This window comes from Seriola aureovittata, chromosome 16 (assembly GCF_021018895.1).
Source record: "Seriola aureovittata isolate HTS-2021-v1 ecotype China chromosome 16, ASM2101889v1, whole genome shotgun sequence".
Classification (NCBI taxonomy): domain Eukaryota; kingdom Metazoa; phylum Chordata; class Actinopteri; order Carangiformes; family Carangidae; genus Seriola; species Seriola aureovittata.
The window spans coordinates 16,706,106-16,724,157 of record NC_079379.1 but is presented as its reverse complement, the minus strand read 5'-3'; the positions used below and the strand labels follow the sequence as shown (position 1 = coordinate 16,724,157).

The following is an 18,052-nucleotide window of genomic DNA, read 5'->3' as shown; positions in this document are numbered from 1 at the left end:
CCAACAAAGCAAAACAAACTCATTATTTGCACACTCGTCATACTAAACTGCTCCTAACAGCATGCACAAAAAAATGCCTATAGCTGCGCTGAATCAGGGGCTGGATCCACTGAAGTTCACATTTTTTTAGCCGGAATACATCATAACAGCCAGATGAGGCTGTCTTGTTTCATAGCCAACTTCTGAATAAGTCCAAGAAATGCAGCTCGGGGAGGACACGCTGTGATACGTCTCTGTCTGCGGAGGAGGAACTGGTCGAGTCCAACCTTGCCGAGCTTTTATACCGTCACGTTCCTATACGATGAGGTCAAGTTCCCCTTCATAGAAAAACCAACTGTGATGTTCCGTTGTTTTGGTTGAATTCCCAGATATTATTTAACACTTCTTATTATATAAACGTCAATTTTGTTATGTTATATATTTTTTTTTACCTTTCCTTTACCTTTACACCTTTACAATTCATGGAAGTCATGTCAGGTGAAGTAATTTTTCACACCTATGAAATTTCAGGGCACATATAGAGCACGAAGTTCACCCTCAGAATAAGGACACTGTTACAGTAAACGTCAATCCCACATCCACTCAAAGACCTTTCCCTTTAAGCCAGAAACATTATAAATCTGAACAGTAGTGCATCAGTTATTTGATTGTTTTTACTATGCTGCTTTTCTTTTAAGTAATTTAAGTATTTTAGCAGACAGTTCTGTGTCTTGTCTGATTGTTTTGTCATACACAGCAGAACAGGGGATAGGACTTTGCTCTGAGAGTGTATTCTGTGGAGCACAGACAGATTAGTTGAAAATATGATGTGTCACCATAACGGGAACCTGTTTAATGTTTAAAGGATGTGCTAGCTGATGTATCTGTTGGATCTGCCTGGAGAGTTGGAGAGAAAGCCTTGAAAATAGAGCTGGAAAGGGGGAGAAAGAGAAGACTGGAGAAGGAAGAAGGGAACTGCTTTTAAAGCGGGGGATTGTAGAGGAAGGGAAGGAGAGCGAGGAGATGGGGGAGTGGATGAGAGAGAGATAGAGAAATGAGGTGAGGGGGGAAATAGATGAAAAGCAGCAGAAGATATATGGAAGTGAAAAGAGAAAAGAGGCCAGAGAGGAAATGAGAATTCAGACAAAAGTGGGATATGGGTGAGGAAGGGGGAGGTAAATGCATGGGGAGGAAACGGTGCAAGCTTGTTCTTTTTACCTTAATTGGAGAGACTGGCATTTGGTATATTTTTAGGTAGATGATGAATCCAAAAAACATGAGCAAGTCAAGCTGCAGCGTTCTCACCGCTCTCAGCACTTACCTGTTTCACCTCAACATGAGCTTGACTCAGACACAGAAATATGTTCGCTCCGAGATGTGCTGAGAGAGTGTGAACACTGAGTGATCAGTCTACACGAGCTCAGCACTCTAATGTTCAACAGTTTATCACTTCTGTGAACGGTACTTTATCATTAAGTGTCATTATTTTTACATTTTGGTGTCAACTATTCTAAGGGGCCTTGTATGTATCATTAATTGTCTTAACACGTTGCTTCCAAACAGCATCTAATGGCTGTTTTTCCAAAGTATGAGATTAATTTAGACATTGATAACCTAATTTCCAGGTGGCCACGTTTCCATTTCATTCAGTTTTGAATGACGCTTATAAAATCAAAAATGTTTGTGATGTATGTGATTATCCATGTCACAGTGTGGAGTTTTTATATTTCAAATCTCTCTAGGAACATAATGTGTCTTTAGGGGTGTGCAATGTGACATTATATAACATGAAATGATAGACTCTACTGTACACAGCATAGTGGCTTTCCTTTTAATAAATCAAGTCATTCTAGGCCATTGTGGGCAATGTTGCAAACCAATGAGCAGGGCTGCTTTTGGGCAATATTGGATTTTTATATGATTTTATATTTGTCAGGTGCTAAATTATCTATCATCGCTTTTGTCCATAGATTGTTTCCTATATCATGATAAATATTGATATAGTGATATAAGATGGAAACCATAACAGATGAGACGTACACAATAATAGAGGATTTTATTCTTATTTATTGTTCCTGTGCATATGTGTTGTTCATTTATATTTATTTCTTTAAGATGTGCAAAAAATACCGTCCTTTAAATAATATTCAACAGTTAAACAGGTAATATATAATTATTTCTGCACACAATTTGTAAAATGCCTTCAACTCAGATAAAATAGTATTGTTTCAGTGTCGGAGCACCCTGCAGCCCTACTGCAATAAATGGTCCTTCACTGTGTGTGTTCAGAGAAGGCCCGAGGCCACGTAGACATTCAGTGCACCTAATGTTTTCACCAATGCTTGTTAATCTCTGCACAGTCAGAAGGTCACGACATTTGGGGCATAAAGTATTACTTAATCTGAAGTGTGATTATAGATGTGTTCTTGCAGAGCTGTGAAAGCTCAGTAGCAGTTAGAGAGAGAGTAAATCCTTTAATAGAGCTTATAGCTCAGCACAAATATTTTGCTCTTGGACGAGACAGCCTTGTGGGTAACGTCCACAATCTGTCCATTTGTCAAATTAATCCACCTGAACTTGCATTGCAATCCAGCTCATTCGTCGCAGCCTGGGAACGGGGGTGCCAAATCACGTCCGTGCGGCTGCTCCCTTCAGACTGAGTGATGGGGTCTGATGTGGTGAGAAGTCGGGGGGGCAGATCGAGCTGCCGCGTCCTCCATCACTGATGTGATGTCTGCGCAAATCTGTGTTGTCACCGTGCCTGTGACCGCTCACTGCCAGAGGGAAGAGACGAGCGGCTCCGTCTTCTGCTGTCAGAGTGATGTAATGATGTCAAAAAGGAAAGGAGGAAGAAGACAGATGAGGGGTAAAGTGAGGAGGAAGAGGAAGAAAGGAGAGAAAAAGGAGAAGGACCATAGAGAAAACACATGGATAATAACAATACTCACAATCAGGACACTTTAATTCAATCTTTACAGCGAATCTGGGATCGACCAAAGAAGGCCCAAGGCATTATGGCTGCCACCACCAAAAGTACAATTAAAAAAAAAACACATCCTCCAAACTCCAAAGTCTTTTGCATTAAGAAAAGTACAAATTTACTTGATGTCAGACTTGAGTTTTAGAATGAGAATAAAGATAATGAGGGCAGACAATGGATGGAACATATACAAAGAGACAAGATATGATAAGTTTTAAAGTCAAAACATTCATTGTGTTTGTAAAATACCAAAGAAGTAGATGTTTTGTAAAGTAATCCAATGTCTCTTCAAGACCTGTTCAAGAGCGAAACTGTTTTCCTTTTACAGTCATTTACAGTCCTTGCTTTTTACTGACAATCACCACATATGAATTAATGTTTTATTTTCAAAGTTATTTATAATCTAAGTTATATTAATGGGTTTTTTTTATTTATTTATTTTTTTATAAATCCTCGTTTTAACTGATTGACCTTTCACTTGATCTACAGTGGCTAAACAGCATTCCTGAAGAGCGGCCGGTACACTGAAGCTATGCGCTCACTCATCGCGTTTGAGTGCTTTCCTTTGTCTTCTCTAAAGGGGGGTCTTGTCTCTGTAATGAACTACACATGCTTCACGCCTTTCTATTTGAATCACATCGGACCTAATGGCCCCGCTGAATGCTCCGGGGGTCTATGTTTAGAGACGTATGAAGAGCTAATGGACAAGGCAGAAAGACACAGTCGTAGAGAGAACAACCCCCGCCTACACCCGCTGAAAGTCAAACATAGCCGGGAGGTTGGAGTTTGAGTCAACTGTCACATGCGCAGCAGAGATATTAAGATACGAAATGTACTGTTAGCAAATGCATTATTGATGGACTGGGAGTGTGTAATAATGTTAAACTGTTCCAGGGATTATTTGTGTTTTAGATAATCTCAGCTGCTGCACCTCCAACCCCACACTATATATAATTCCCATAGAGTTTGTAAAACTTTCTGTTCAACCAACCTGTATCTTTAAATGACAAAATAGTTTGTCAGTGCCTTCCAGGGACTACCCACGAGTGTTGTCTAATCTGCCTAGAGCCTTGTTTAACCTTTAGACAGAGCCTTGCTAGCTGTTTGTCCTTCCTCACAGTCAAGGATCTCTAGGAAACTACTCAGTTTCACCTTTGACCTCTGTAGCTAATGTGAAGTCACTTATGTCAGTTGTCCTGATTTTATTTGACTTGCAGAGACGCGTCTCTAGCAGAGAATATCCTATTATCTCACTTTTAGACAGAATCACATGCTCATGCACACCCAGAGGTGATTAGCTGATAATTGACTGGTGTCCAGCCTCTGCTCCAGCATGATTATGGTTTTTATAGATCTGTTCCTCCAGGAGACCATGTTGGGATCCATACTTCTCCCTCCCCTGCCTTCTGTCTTTGATTGTTGAGTTGTCCCTTCCCTCCTTGTCAAACCAAGGGTATGGAATGGTTTGTTGCCCTGTCCTTCACTGTCAACATCTTTTATTGTACTAGAAATATTGAACAGTTAAAGAGTTGAGGAGTGGGCTGAACATGGCTGAGTAGAATCAGTGATTGGTTGGGTTGGGTTGAGATTCTGATTCAGATTCATCTGTCAACTGAAAGTAAGCAGCAACTATCGGGTTAGGGTACTTGGTTCAAAACAACACATTTGAACACATCACCTTTGGTTTCAGGAAATATTAAAGGGCTTTTTTTTGGTTGTTTTACAGACATGATCGTCAGGTATTTGTGATGGTGTAGTAAAGCATTTTATTTTCTTGGTGTGAAAGAAATGAATCTGCTGTATCATTTCATGCAAACTGGAAATACTAGATATACAGTGAGAACCAAAATTAATGTAACTTCAAAACACTCCAATACACTGTCCATACACAATTAGCATCATATTACACCTAATCATTTTTTTTATTTACACATAAAATTTACTTGTTTTATCTCGTCAAGAGTCCAAAACCCAAATATATACAGTTTACTCTCACATAATACAAAGGAAAGCACGAAATCCTAATGATTCAGAAGCTGGAACTGGTAATACTTGGCATTCCTTGCTTAAAAATTCATTTGAACAGATCACCACAATAGTCACGTGCTATTTTCTGTCATATTGATACAGAAATCACAAATGAGACAGAGGGTAGGTCTATATTTGGGCCTGGGGCTGAGATTGAGGAGCGGGCTCTTTCTGTGTCTAGATCCAGAACTAGAAGACATCTGGGACCAATATTAATGATATTAATAAATGTCCCCATATCTACTTTCAGGTACTGTATTTACAGCTAGTGTTGTATTTCAGGAAAGCATGGAAGAGAAATGAGAAATTAGAGGGAAAACTGAGGGATCCCTGGTCAGAGATCAGCACTCTTAGCCTTAACTTCTTGGCAAAATGTAGTTCCAGGTTTATTTGTCATCCTAATGCTAAGTAGCCTACCATCAGTGTGCTTCTGAGAGCCAAAACAAATACTATCAATCCTGCTAACCTTTCACAGTGACTTATAGGACTTGCTCATGTATGTCTGTCTGCTCAACAGCCTGCCCCATGGGCTGCTATGGGGTGTGGAAAACAACCAGTAGGTCGTCTTAGCTGTTCGAACTGCAGAGTGATGGGCCTCCAACTGGGACTCTGCAAGCCAGAGCAAAGAGATCTGAAGCAAATTCTAATCTATCTCTCATGCACTCGGTTACTAAACAGGCAGATGTGCTGCTGCCGTCCTGCAGAGGAGGAGGCTCAGCTCAAGATGATTAATAACCGTCAACTGTTTCCGTCTGACTGTGTCTCTGTCTTCTGCGTCTCTGTCTTCTGTGTCTCCTTTTGCTCACACAAATCAACCTTTAGTCTTTCATGCTCGTTTCACATATTGACAGGACTTTCTCTTCCTCTCCCTGAGATATGCACATGCACATACACAAGAAAAGTGTGAGTTGTCACAAACTGCAGTGCATCTGCTGCAGTGTTTTGCATTTCAGATTAAAGATTGCCGCTGCTGTCTTCTCCTGAGAGGCTATAATCCTGATTTGATGCAGCCATGTGGTTGTTCAGGCGGTCACTTTCACGGTAGACAACTTGTTTTCTGATAGTTTTAACACGTCGCTCTCTCCTCCATCTCTAGAGATTTGCCTGGGAGAGGAAGATATGAAGTTAGTGGGCTCCCTGTGGATCCTTTGGGTTCTCCTGATGGTAAGCTCTCTTTTTATAAATTCAAAGAATGCTGTGAGGTAAACGTTTTAAGGTCCTCATTCTCATTTTGTCCATTATGTATGCTGCATGTTTGTTTAAACATAGGATTAAATTTTCATTAAATACTGTAGACATATTATTTGTTGTGGTGTAGTGGTTTTCTTTTATCAGCAAAAATCTTCTACTTAATTTTCATCAGCATTTTCTTATTAATAATTATAGCCTTTAATTAGCTCAGTTTGTTCATTACAAACTTGGATAACCCCGAAAGGGAGGATATGTGATCCATGACTGCATGTGTGTCACCTTCTTACTGTAACTGATCGTCACTCTTTTATGCAGATGATGCACAGTCTGGGGTGTCTTCCATTTTACCTGAATTTAGTCTTTGTGTGGAGATAGAAACAAATGAAAAATGTAAAACTTTTGTTTTTATTTGTACATAGTAGGTTGGTCTAACACTGAGCAAAGATCATACTTCCTGTGACGGCAACAGCATAACTACCCTTTACTGTATTAGAAAAAAAATAAAATTAAATATAATAAAATTAAACCTACTTCCCTTTGGAAAAGTCCAGAGCAAAAGGAGCAAGCAAGCTAGCAGTAGTACAACACATGCAATATGTTGAAGAAAAAGGTGAACTTCCTCTAAAACAAAACATACATGTACATTAAAACATAGTTACTCTCATAAATGTATATTAAATATTTCCACTATATATTTCCATGTGTGTAGGAAAAATTTGAAATTTAAGACCATAAGTATTCATCAGTACCTTTCAAAATAAAAGCCTCTGCCCAATCCAAGTTGGAATTTACAGGTAGTACTGTCCTTTTCATGACTGAATGCAACAAAATACATGCTGCTGCTCATTCCTGCCTCAGCATACCTCGATCCCACTCTTACATTGAAGAATAAAGCATATGTACGTCTGTATCTCCTGAATTTATTATTAGGGCGTTGGGGATTGGAGTGGGCATTGGTGGTTTGTCCCCACCTGCCCACCATATGTGAAATCTTAATTTGAGACACCCATGATCTGATTTTAGCTCAGCTTGGAGGGATGAGTCACAGTCACAGTCTGCTCCAGTGTTTTGAGAAATTACATCACTTAAATTAACTGGGGTGGTGCAGTCATCGGTCAGATGTTTTATCCTAAATGTGATATCTCAGATAAAGCATGTAGGGGTGACACATTTTGGCACTTTAGAATATACAGATTTGCCTGATGAAGGTCTTATAATTAAACAACCCCAATTCTGAAATTTAGATGGACTTGCTGCTCTCCTAAATGGCATTTTCAACACTGTGGCAGAGGCAGTATTCATCATGTTACCAACAGGCTAAAGGCACATCAGCATCATTCCCATCATTCACTTTAGGATTGTTGAAAAGCTTTTTCTGCATAAAAATATGTCTTTCATGAGTTATTGTCCCATACGAAAAAAACATTTGGTCCACTATTCTTCAATGTTAGTGTGAAGTGGAAGTTTACTGCTTCAGTTTCCTTTGCTGTTCAGCATCATTCTTGACATTGAGGGCCTGGATTGTGTCCCCTGCCAGATGTTGTGTGCCTGATGTATCTATGCTGTGCACTTTCTTTTTGGAGTGGTCCTGTCATGTTGATTCTGGAGGATTGATGAATTGTAATAAGTGAGGAGAGGCCTTGATGCGAGAGCTCGTTCAGCTCATCTGTTGATATTGGTGGTGGCCTGGTGGTCGTATGTATGACGTCATTTACTTCAATGTTTGGAGTGACATCATATGTACGGCTGCTAAACTGCTACATGGGACGTCAGCATCCTCACAGTTTTTCTCTCAAGCGTTTTGCCTTTTACGAGCTTTTATCAGACAGGTAAGAATGATATTTCAGTCTAATGAGCATTCCTTTCCACTCCACAAAGAGCCAGAGGTAGGAGGTTTTCATCTCAATTATGATAAGGCATGTGAAGACAATCTCCCAATCAAAGCATTACAATTCCTCAAATGAGTCAGAAGTTGCGATTGCATTAGCCTGGCATTGTGAGAGGCTTAATTTTCAGCCAAATTTTTTTTTTGAGATAAGTCAGAGCAAAATGGGCTCTTCATCCTTCAGCAAGCAGCATTATCAAAATCAGCATTTCGTACAGCAGGCTTCTTCCTTCTTAATGCTGCCACCAAATACAAACAGTGGAGCAGAGAATAGATAAGATTCACTTGGAGAAAATCAGCCGCTTAGGTTCTTTTGTGAGCTCGCAAACACACTTTAATGACATCCATGAGTGGGAAGTGACTAGAATTTCAAAGTGGAGTGAAATCCTCATCAGATCAGCTTTGAAGATGCTCCACAAACTTTGCCTGCTCACTCTTCCATTTGATTGTTTATCTTATATAAGGATGTGTATCTTAATCTAAGGATGGTAGAACTGTGAAATATTACAAATTTAACTAACATCATCTTCCAAGATCATATTTACGCTTTATCTTATTTTTTACAGTCAAGGGAATGTAGATCAGCAACAACCAAACACGCACACTAACACCTCCCTTTATACTGCACACTCCACACTCTGGTCCAAGTCAGTATTAGCCATGTTTTCTTCCCCCCTCCTCTCACCTCTAGTGTTGTGTTGTCTCTACAGTGCAGGGCTGCGGCAGGCGCTGAGCCAATCTCAGACCCATCGCTCACACCTGGACAGAGTATGATAGAGGGACAGAGCCAGGCGGTCAGCCAGGGTCAATACAAATGTCTCGAGCTGTCCAACAAAGACCACCAAGAAAAAAGAACCGGTGAGACGCCCAAATCATTTTAAGGCCAAATTGATTACCTCTGGGAGAGCGTCATGACAGTGACGTTGTAAGGTGGTAGATTGGGATCAGATCACTGTTGTTCTTGTTAAAGATAATGGTGGTGTTGTCAGCAGTGATTCAAGCACAACTGACCTGAAAGGGCTTTTTAAGTAGAAGCTGTGGTGGGGTTGTAAACATTTTCGAGGCTGTCACTCTGACATACACTTCCCCTGTATACAACTGAAGACACAAAAAGTGTGTGTTGGTAATTAACCAGAGTGGTCACTGCATTTTTTTCCTCCTCTCAAGGTATGTTCTGTGGACGTATGTGGGATGGTTTGTTGTGCTGGAGTGAGACACCAGCTGGGACATCTCTAACCCAAAACTGTCCAGATCATCTTGACCTGGACCCAACTGGTAAGAAAGTGTTGCTCTTCTCACACCAGTCTACAACAACAAGCTCGCTGAATCGAGACTGGTGGGAATTTGGAAGCGATTTCTGCATAACTTTTTAGTTCCAGGTCAGCAGGCATCACAGAGAAATGATCCAGTCTTCTCTCTGTGTGATGGAGGTGACGGGTCATGGAGCTGAGGGAGGAAGTTTATATTTAGCTTATATTTTGTGTTTTTCTATTTAATTTTGGCATTAGGTCGGTTAGGGGAAAGCTGGTTCATTATTAGGTTGTGCTCTGAGCCTTGTAAAAACTCATAATGCAAGAACTGCAGATTTTGTAGTAACAATTATATCACATTATATAATTATTTAAAATGTCACAGATATCCTCACTTTAATGACAAAATATACAGAGCTTAGAGTTATTAGGAATTACACAGAATGCCATGTTTGAATTAGCTGACTGGCATCAACTCTTTCAGTCATGCTTCAAAATCATTGGCTCTCTCACCAACTGCTTGGCTACTAGCTGACTAGCAAAGTCCAATAATATTCATGGTAGATGTACCGCTCTGCCATTAAAATCAGACAGTTGTCACATTGCTGATTCGCTCATGCTAACACCATCCTCTGCCATGGCTCCCTCCTCTACCCCAACTTCCTCCTTTTATTTTTTTGTATGGTTGATTTTCTTTTAAAAAAGGGGATTGGTTCTCCAAGCAGAATCCAGTGTTACTGCTGAGATTCTTTGAATTCTTTCTGTTCCCTCTAATAACAGAGCTTTTTCTTCAAAATATAATTGCTATAAACAGTCAGTTCCCTGACGTGAGTTTCTCACTGAAGTAAATACGTTTTATGCATCATATCCCTAGCAGATATGATTTATTTTGAGCAGTAAGTAGATGTAAATTCTTTGGCTAAATTCCCTGCTGTAGTGCTTTTGCCCTCCCCAGATAGTACAGTCTGCTAGTACTGCAACATTTTCTCTTTGGATTTTCTGTTCTGTAGGTCATAGTTTTTGTGAGGTCCGTGCTGACTACGAAGTTTTTTTCTTATTAGCTTATTGGCTCTAGGCATGGCAATAACAGTCTATCGGTCAGCTGGTCAGTCCGTCACTATGGTCTTGACTGAAATATCTCAACAACAATTGGCTGATTGTTATTATGGCCAGAGGATGAATCCTAATATCTTCATCAAACACCACCAGCAGATTATCCGGTGAAATATCTCATTATCTACTAGATAACAAATAATAACTGCAATAACTTTAGTAATCCCTTGGCTTTTCATTTACTACCATAATTTGTAAGAAATGTTTCATTTGCCTCAGTGTACTTTGTGTTTAAGGCTAATTCGCAAAGCATGCTAACATGGTAAACTAAGATGGTGAACACTAAATATTACACCTGCTAAACACCAGCCTGTTAGCGTCTTTGTTAGCATGTTAGAAAGCATTTAGCTCAAAGTTCTGCTACAGTATAGACAGTCTTACACAACAGTGAGTGTAAAGGACGGCTAGTATAAAAGATTAATAATCTGGATTGTTGGTAAATCATTAGCCCATTTCGTTTTGTCAGTCAGATGGAATGAAAACAGACATTTATTTATATCAAAATTGATTCTATAAGTGCACTTAATGTTTAGACTGAAGTATAAATAGTTAATAGAGTATGTGCAGTTCTTACATTATGAATAATGCTGAGGAGATCCAGAGTCAAGTCATGTCTGATTTAGGCGATGCAAAATTATAGAGAGAAGGGAGGTGAGGGAGAGGACAGAGGGAGGAATGAAGGGTATATGTAGAAGAAAAAAAGAAGCAAAGAAAAGAGGGATTACACAAAAGGCAGGGATGTCAGAATCAGAGAGATGGATGGGGAGAGAGAATATGAATGGGCAAACAGAGAAGGTGTTTCTTTAAGAGAGGGCTCATAAAGGATCTTCCCAAAATGCCTGTGACGTTAAGAGTCCCCTTATGGCTCCTTGTTTGAAAACTGATGCTGATGATATGAGGCTTTGAGGGAGATGTACAGTTGGATGTGATTGTTGAACAGTTGATGAGCTGTCGGAGAAGACTAGGCAGTCGTGCTACGGTTGTTGTTGTCAGGAACAATATGATCTCACTCTTAACCCAGTCATGGATCTACAGTACATGTGGTTTTAAGCCCGACATTTGAGAATTTGCCAGAAAATTACTCCAAAAAGGGAATTGTCTGTTTGACATAACGTTTGATGATGTGTGCCAAGTTAAATAAATCACAGTTGTTCTGTAATGCCAAGATTCAGGGTCCGATTTATGGGTTTGAGTAATGCCAACATACTACTGCTGAAAAACAAAGACAGAGCCAAAGAATATAGAGAAATTCTCCACTGCACATGTACCCAAAACAGAAGCAATAATGTGCCTTTAAGTAATCCGATACAGTACATGAAGCTTTCAGGATAATCATTAATGGATTACGCTGTTCTCAAGATGTCATTAAGTCAATACATGATTTTTTTCCTTTACAGAAAAAGTGACCAAATATTGTGACGAATTGGGTAACTGGGTTGAGACTGGCTCAACCTGTCAGTCAGCTTCAAAGGACAAATTAGGGCTATTTGGACATTTACATCTGGATATTGGTTTCCCCGTGAGTAATGGAAGATTGAGACAAAGCTTGCCTCAGTTTGAACACTAATTTTACATTGAACATGTGATTTTTTTTTTTTTCTCAAAAGGAAGTCCTCCATTTTTTAAGAGATGCTGCAGGAGAGCTGAGTACAGAGGCCACAGACATTAACACAGAAAGAGGCGGTGTTACAGAAAAAATGATCCTCGAGAATGAAAAGAAATGCCTCGAGAAAATGAAGCAAGATCCTACTCATGATAAATCAGGTGCTGATGCTGTCTAATGGTACCCAGTATGCTACTCCGGTCTACCAACAAATGTTTTTTATTTTCTATCTGCATGATTTCTACATGAGTTTTCATGTTGGACAAATGTTTGAACAAGAGGCCTGTAAACGTTTCATCGTGTTTTTTGTTGATGCTGCAGGTCTGCACTGCAGTCGTAACTGGGATGGCTGGCTGTGCTGGGACGATACTCCAGCGGGAGCCTATGCCTCCCAAAACTGCCCCAATTATTTTTCGGACTTTGATCCCACAGGTGAGCAGTGAGACTTAGAGATTTTGCTCGTAACTTTTTAGTCTCTCATGATGAATTCACCTCTAAATCCTCTGCTGACAGAACTTAAAGAGGTGGAATTTATTCTTTTCAGAAAAGGTAACTAAGTATTGTGGAGAGGACGGGCAATGGTTTCAACATCCAGAGACCAATAGGCTTTGGACCAATTATACACTCTGTGCAACCACCCATGAGAGGAGACAGAGGGTAAAGTATTGTTGATGTAATAAACTATCTCTCGAATTTATTGCTTTATGTATTTGCATACAGGTTCTTAGTAACTAGGCTTAACATGACTGCTGGGTGTTCCTGGAAGTTTGGGACATGTGGCCTCACTCACAATTAAATAAGAAACAAGCAAAATATGTAATGTGCATTTTGCTTTCACTGCTCAGACATCAAACCATATACATATACAAAAGCATAATAAAAATAATTGCACATACGGTTGGGCTTTCACTTTCACTTTTTCAGAAAATCAACTAATTCAAACTAGCACCAAATTTGTTCAAAATAATTCAAATGCAATCCATTTCAGCAGCTACCAGATTTACACTTACGTGTTGTTGTTCCAGCAAGTAGTGGATCCAGTTTGATCCACTATAAAAGTACTAAGTTGTTTTAGGATCCTAATGTGCACCAGATCAGTCTGAAGTGAACAGATACAGTTACTTTGAAGTTAAGATTAAAGTTAAAGAAAAAGAACCCATCCATGACTGCAGAGATCAGAGAAATGATTTAATTAACATTATCCATTGGTGCTCCCAGTTCTGCCATATTAATGAGGCTCAGCAGTTGTGGTAGGTGGGAAGCCGTCGATCATCATGTCCTCATTGTAGCACTAGTACGTCCTTTTGGTTGGTCTGTCCACGCTGCCTTTTCTGTCCATGCAACATGTCCTCAAACCTAAGCTGTGAAATGACAGTTTTGTAGTCTGCCTCCACTGTGGGTGTGGTTTACTTTTGGTTTAGGCAACCAAATCCACTTGCCTGAGCTAAGTGAAATATAGTGTTCTTTTTGCTAATCAGTATTCATCAGGGGTTAAGTCATTTGGTCACTTTGGCTAACACTGAAACATCTGGGTTGTTCTCCACAGAAAATGAAAATGCTTCAGAATGAATACGAATGCCTTCAGAAAATAAATCGAGATCCACCTTTGAACAAATCAGGTACTGATACTATTTAGTATCCGTGGAGCCTTACTGTGTATATACAATTTTGAACAGACAAGAGGTCCATCATTGTAATTATACTTTTGTGTTTTTTGTCAATGCCGCAGGTCTGTACTGCAGTCGTAACTGGGATGGCTGGCTGTGCTGGGACGATACTCCAGCGGGAACCTACGCTTCCAAAATCTGTCCTGATTATTTTTCCGACATGGACCTCACAGGTGGGCAGTGAGACTCAAAGCTTTTGCTATTTTAAAGGTCTACTGATGACTTGTTAAACTCTAATGATGAGTTTTGATCTTTTTGATCGGACACAGGACACAGCTGCACGGATTTATAGAAAATCATATAATTCTTCTTTTTATAGAAAAGGCGACTAAGTACTGTGGAGAGGACGGGCAGTGGTTTCGCCATCCAGAGAGCAACAAGACCTGGACTAACTATACACTCTGTGCTGTCAACTTTAGGGAGAAGGTTATGTATTGTTTATGAAATAACTTTTCATCAGAAAGATCACGAATTGTAACTAGGCTTAAAAATACTGATGGCTTTTCCTGCAAGTTTCGAGACATGTGGCCCCCCACCACTGTTACAAAATAAATAGTATGTATGTGGCTTCCAATACTGAACCTCTCTTTAATGGGGAGCCATTTACTTTATTGTTTCCCCCTCATTTTTGAAGTTTATACCATAAACCATATAAAGGTGTATTTTTGTACTCAAAAAAAAAAAATTCTCCACATAAATGCCATTATTGTGTCTCATGTTTTTTTGCCCATAGCTTCACTGCTCATTGTGTTATCCTGAATGATAATGAGTGTGTGTGTGTGTGTCAATAAAATGAAGGCAGCAGCCCAGCTCTCAGGGGACACTGAGGTACAGCCCGTCAACGAGGCCACGGTCAGCCCCACGGTTAACCCAGAAGAACAGGAAATAGTGCGAAAGAAAATCCTCGACAGCCAGTACAAATGCTTTGAGAAAATGAATCGAGATGCACCGTATAACAAATCAGGTAGTGGTAATATCGACTTTACTGAAGCTCACTCTGTCTTTTCGTGCCTCTCCTCTGTGGATGTTTAACCGCCTCTGTGACTTTATTGATGCTGCAGGTCTATACTGCAGTCGTAACTGGGATGGCTGGCTGTGCTGGGACGATACTCCGGCGGGAACCTACACCTCTCAAAACTGCCCCAATTATTTTGTGGACTTTGACCCCACAGGTGAGCAGTGAGACTCAAGAGTTAACCTCTCCTGATCTTCTGTTTTTAAAGACGATAGGCCATAAAATATTAATTACTTATATTAATTACACTGAGGATGAATTATTCACCAAGACTAATTGTTGCTTGCAGAAAAGGCTACTAAGTACTGTGGGGAGGATGGTCAGTGGTTTCGCCACCCGGATACTAACAGGACTTGGTCCAACTACACACTCTGCAACGAAAACACTAATGCAAAACTGAAGGTAATTAATTTCAGATAAAGTAGCTTGCTCTCATAGATCTACTGCAGTGTGATGGGTCAGCATAATCTTTTCTTTTGTTGCCTGGAGTCCTCTCGTATTTGCAGTGTGGGCACATGGGAGAAAATATGCAAACTGGAAATATAGTTCTGAAATAGTTGCCCATAGTTTCACAGAAATATTTACACATGGAAAGTAAAAGGAAAATGCACAGAGTGAGGTCACACCTCGTCTGAATTGGTGCATGTGTTTACTTGCAGGAATAGAAATATAAATGTTGTTTGGGTAGAGGTCACTGATTAACTCCTTACAGGTATGATTTGTATTTTTAATGAGTCAACTGGGTTCTAATCTCACAGGTAATGAGGGTAAAGGGTAAAGCAGCTGTTTGTTTTTCACTTCAACACACTTTGCATATTCTATGTTGGAACAAAACCACATTATTCCAAGCCCACTGTCCCACAGGCTTAACAGTCATTATAAAATGATGGGCCCGGAGAGAGGAGTGTCTCAACATCATCATATATTAACAACAGGCTTATCACCAACAGCACCAGGCTGCTGTACCAAGCCGCTAACCGCGTTTCCTCACGGAAACCAGACCAGGACACCAAAGAGCTCATTCCAGTATTTTGCCAATGCGGACATCAGACACAGTCATGGACTATAAGAGATTTTTTGTGTGGTCTCACATGACTTTTAACTTGTTTACAAAAGTCTTTAATTAAATATATTATAAATGGTTTAATCAATATTATCCAATATACAATACATGGTAATATAATCATGATGTTGGCTTGTGGTTGGTTAGGTCACTCAGTACCAATACTGTACCAATAACGTGGCTCTTTTCAGTCGTGATGCAAAAGTCAGAATGATGAAGGTTATGAATATGTTTGGTTAAAAAGAATATTGGACTGCTGAAAGTTTTCCTGTTAATGTTTTTTTTTGTTATTATTTGTCACAAGTTGATGACAGTAATTGACTGATTATGTTAAGATTTTTCGACACCAAACCAAATCTTGCACAAAAGCCAAATTTGCACTTCAAAGATATTTTTGCACTTTGTGATTTTTGTTTTGCTTGTTTTTTTCTGGCTTTCCATTAGCAAGCTTTTTATTTCTTTGTTATACTGATGGTTAGGCACTCCCTATCCAACCCTGCCATCGTTTATATACTGTTTATATACAATTAAATCTAAGAACAAGGTCACCAAAAGGTTTTTTCACCCAGAAAAATATCCAAGGAAATAACAAAACAGCAACAACTAATCCTCTGCTCTCCCATCTGGAACAAGGAAACTGGCCAATTGCAAATACCTGCAACTCGTAAACAAAACCTCTGCAAAGAATTGCAAGAAATTCTCTCTTGCTGCATCCAGTCAGTGCACCAGGCAGTTGGAACAGCTGTCCTGGCAAACCTAGGTGAAAGACTAAAAATCTGTCAGCCGATCTGAACCGAACCAGAGATCAGCTGCTGCATCTGTTGCCACAGAAACCTGATCTTTGCTGACTCAGCCTTCCAGCTTCACGAAGGGTCTGAGAACAAACCGCCTCATCAGTATGATCCAAAAGAGAAATGAGGCAAAATAAATGTCCCACGATTTTCTGATAAGGCCGGGTTGATGCCAACGTCTTCTCTTATTTCTCTCTTTCACACCACGAACTGAGGGTGTAGTTTGATTAAATTGCAAGATTCTTCCACCTTTCTCTGGATTTGTTGACCCTGAGTTTTCATAATCTAATTTTACTGTCACCAAAAGTAGTTTCTTTTTGTTAACAATATGTATTCATTCATTTAGTCACAATTTGTCTATTTAAGTCTCAGTCTGTTGTGGCAATCATTTATCAGATTGTATTACTTAGTATATGTACTATGAATACAATAAAAGAAATATCTGCAATCCTAAAAGTAGTCATAGTTTGGTTTCATTCCTGTATTTTAAAATGAGAGCTCTTATTATAAAAAGTATTCACATGAACGTTCAGCCTGCTGACTAACATCCTGGGTCTTATTTTTCTAACATAATATTTTATCGTGGGGAGTCATTTAAAACCTGATTGCATGTGTCGGTGCTACAATTTTTTCTGCTGTAAAGTTGGGTTTAGCAGTATCATCATATATTGTTGATACAGAAAATGGAAGAAACTTCAAATATAAAACCCAGGCTGCAAAACACAACCAATGCTTCTTATTCCCTGTTGAACATTGTGTCCTCCTCAAAGTGAAAAATGTAGCATTGATTTTTTTTTTCCTCCCACAAAATACAACACGTGAAACCTCAAAGAAGTCACATTTCTTTTGAATATTGTCTCTTTAACGTTTTCCCACTAGTAATGCTCCACATGTTATCTCTATCTTGTTTGTGGTTTTTCTTTACAGTCAGCGTACATCCTGTTTTACATGGCAATTGTGGGTCATGCTTTATCCATAGCCTCCCTGCTTATCTCTCTGGCCATCTTCTTCTACTTCAGGTAATGGATTAAATGTGATGTTTCTGTCCTCTGTGTGAGAATGTAGCTACCGATGCAAGTGAATATTCGGGATGGTTATGCTATGATGACAGTGGCTGATACAGTTTGTCACTATTCAATGATGATGAAATGATTAATCACTGGTAGTTTTGCCCTTAAAGGCTCAATAATCTTCCCTGCTCTCAGTGGATCTGACAGGCACACAGATGGGGCTGGGCTTTCGCTACAGTCTCCTGCAGCCATTTCATTACTCATCGTGAGCAGTACTTTGGTCAGTCAGCAGAATCTTCAGTCTTCAGTCAGGAGTTAGTTCTACAGTTTGAAACACTTGCCCCAGAGACATGCAAAAGATTTTTCAGTGTTGATTTTATAATACAGTCAAATGAGTTGATTGTTTGTTTGCTCACTGGGTTACTCTGGGGCAAATGTTGTGTAAATGTAACATTGTCTAAAAGAACTTCTGCTGGT

At 39.6% G+C, this 18,052-nt stretch overlaps 1 protein-coding gene across 2 annotated transcripts in view; it reads left to right on the top strand.

The window, feature by feature from the left end:
• Nucleotides 1-18,052, top strand: part of calcr (calcitonin receptor) — a 73,389-nt gene that overhangs the window by 21,758 nt on the left and 33,579 nt on the right. The window contains exons 3-16 of one of the 2 annotated variants that reach the window (XM_056400091.1): nt 6,084-6,151; nt 8,774-8,921; nt 9,231-9,338; nt 11,824-11,945; nt 12,034-12,190; nt 12,351-12,461; nt 12,574-12,686; nt 13,576-13,648; nt 13,759-13,869; nt 14,016-14,122; nt 14,495-14,660; nt 14,758-14,868; nt 15,001-15,113; nt 17,493-17,584. In XM_056400091.1, the coding sequence (XP_056256066.1) occupies nt 6,107-6,151; nt 8,774-8,921; nt 9,231-9,338; nt 11,824-11,945; nt 12,034-12,190; nt 12,351-12,461; nt 12,574-12,686; nt 13,576-13,648; nt 13,759-13,869; nt 14,016-14,122; nt 14,495-14,660; nt 14,758-14,868; nt 15,001-15,113; nt 17,493-17,584 (1,577 nt within the window). In that variant the 5' untranslated portion in view covers nt 6,084-6,106. The remainder of the gene's footprint in view (nt 1-6,083; nt 6,152-8,773; nt 8,922-9,230; nt 9,339-11,823; nt 11,946-12,033; nt 12,191-12,350; nt 12,462-12,573; nt 12,687-13,575; nt 13,649-13,758; nt 13,870-14,015; nt 14,123-14,494; nt 14,661-14,757; nt 14,869-15,000; nt 15,114-17,492; nt 17,585-18,052) is intronic. The other variant, XM_056400092.1, reaches the window with a different exon arrangement.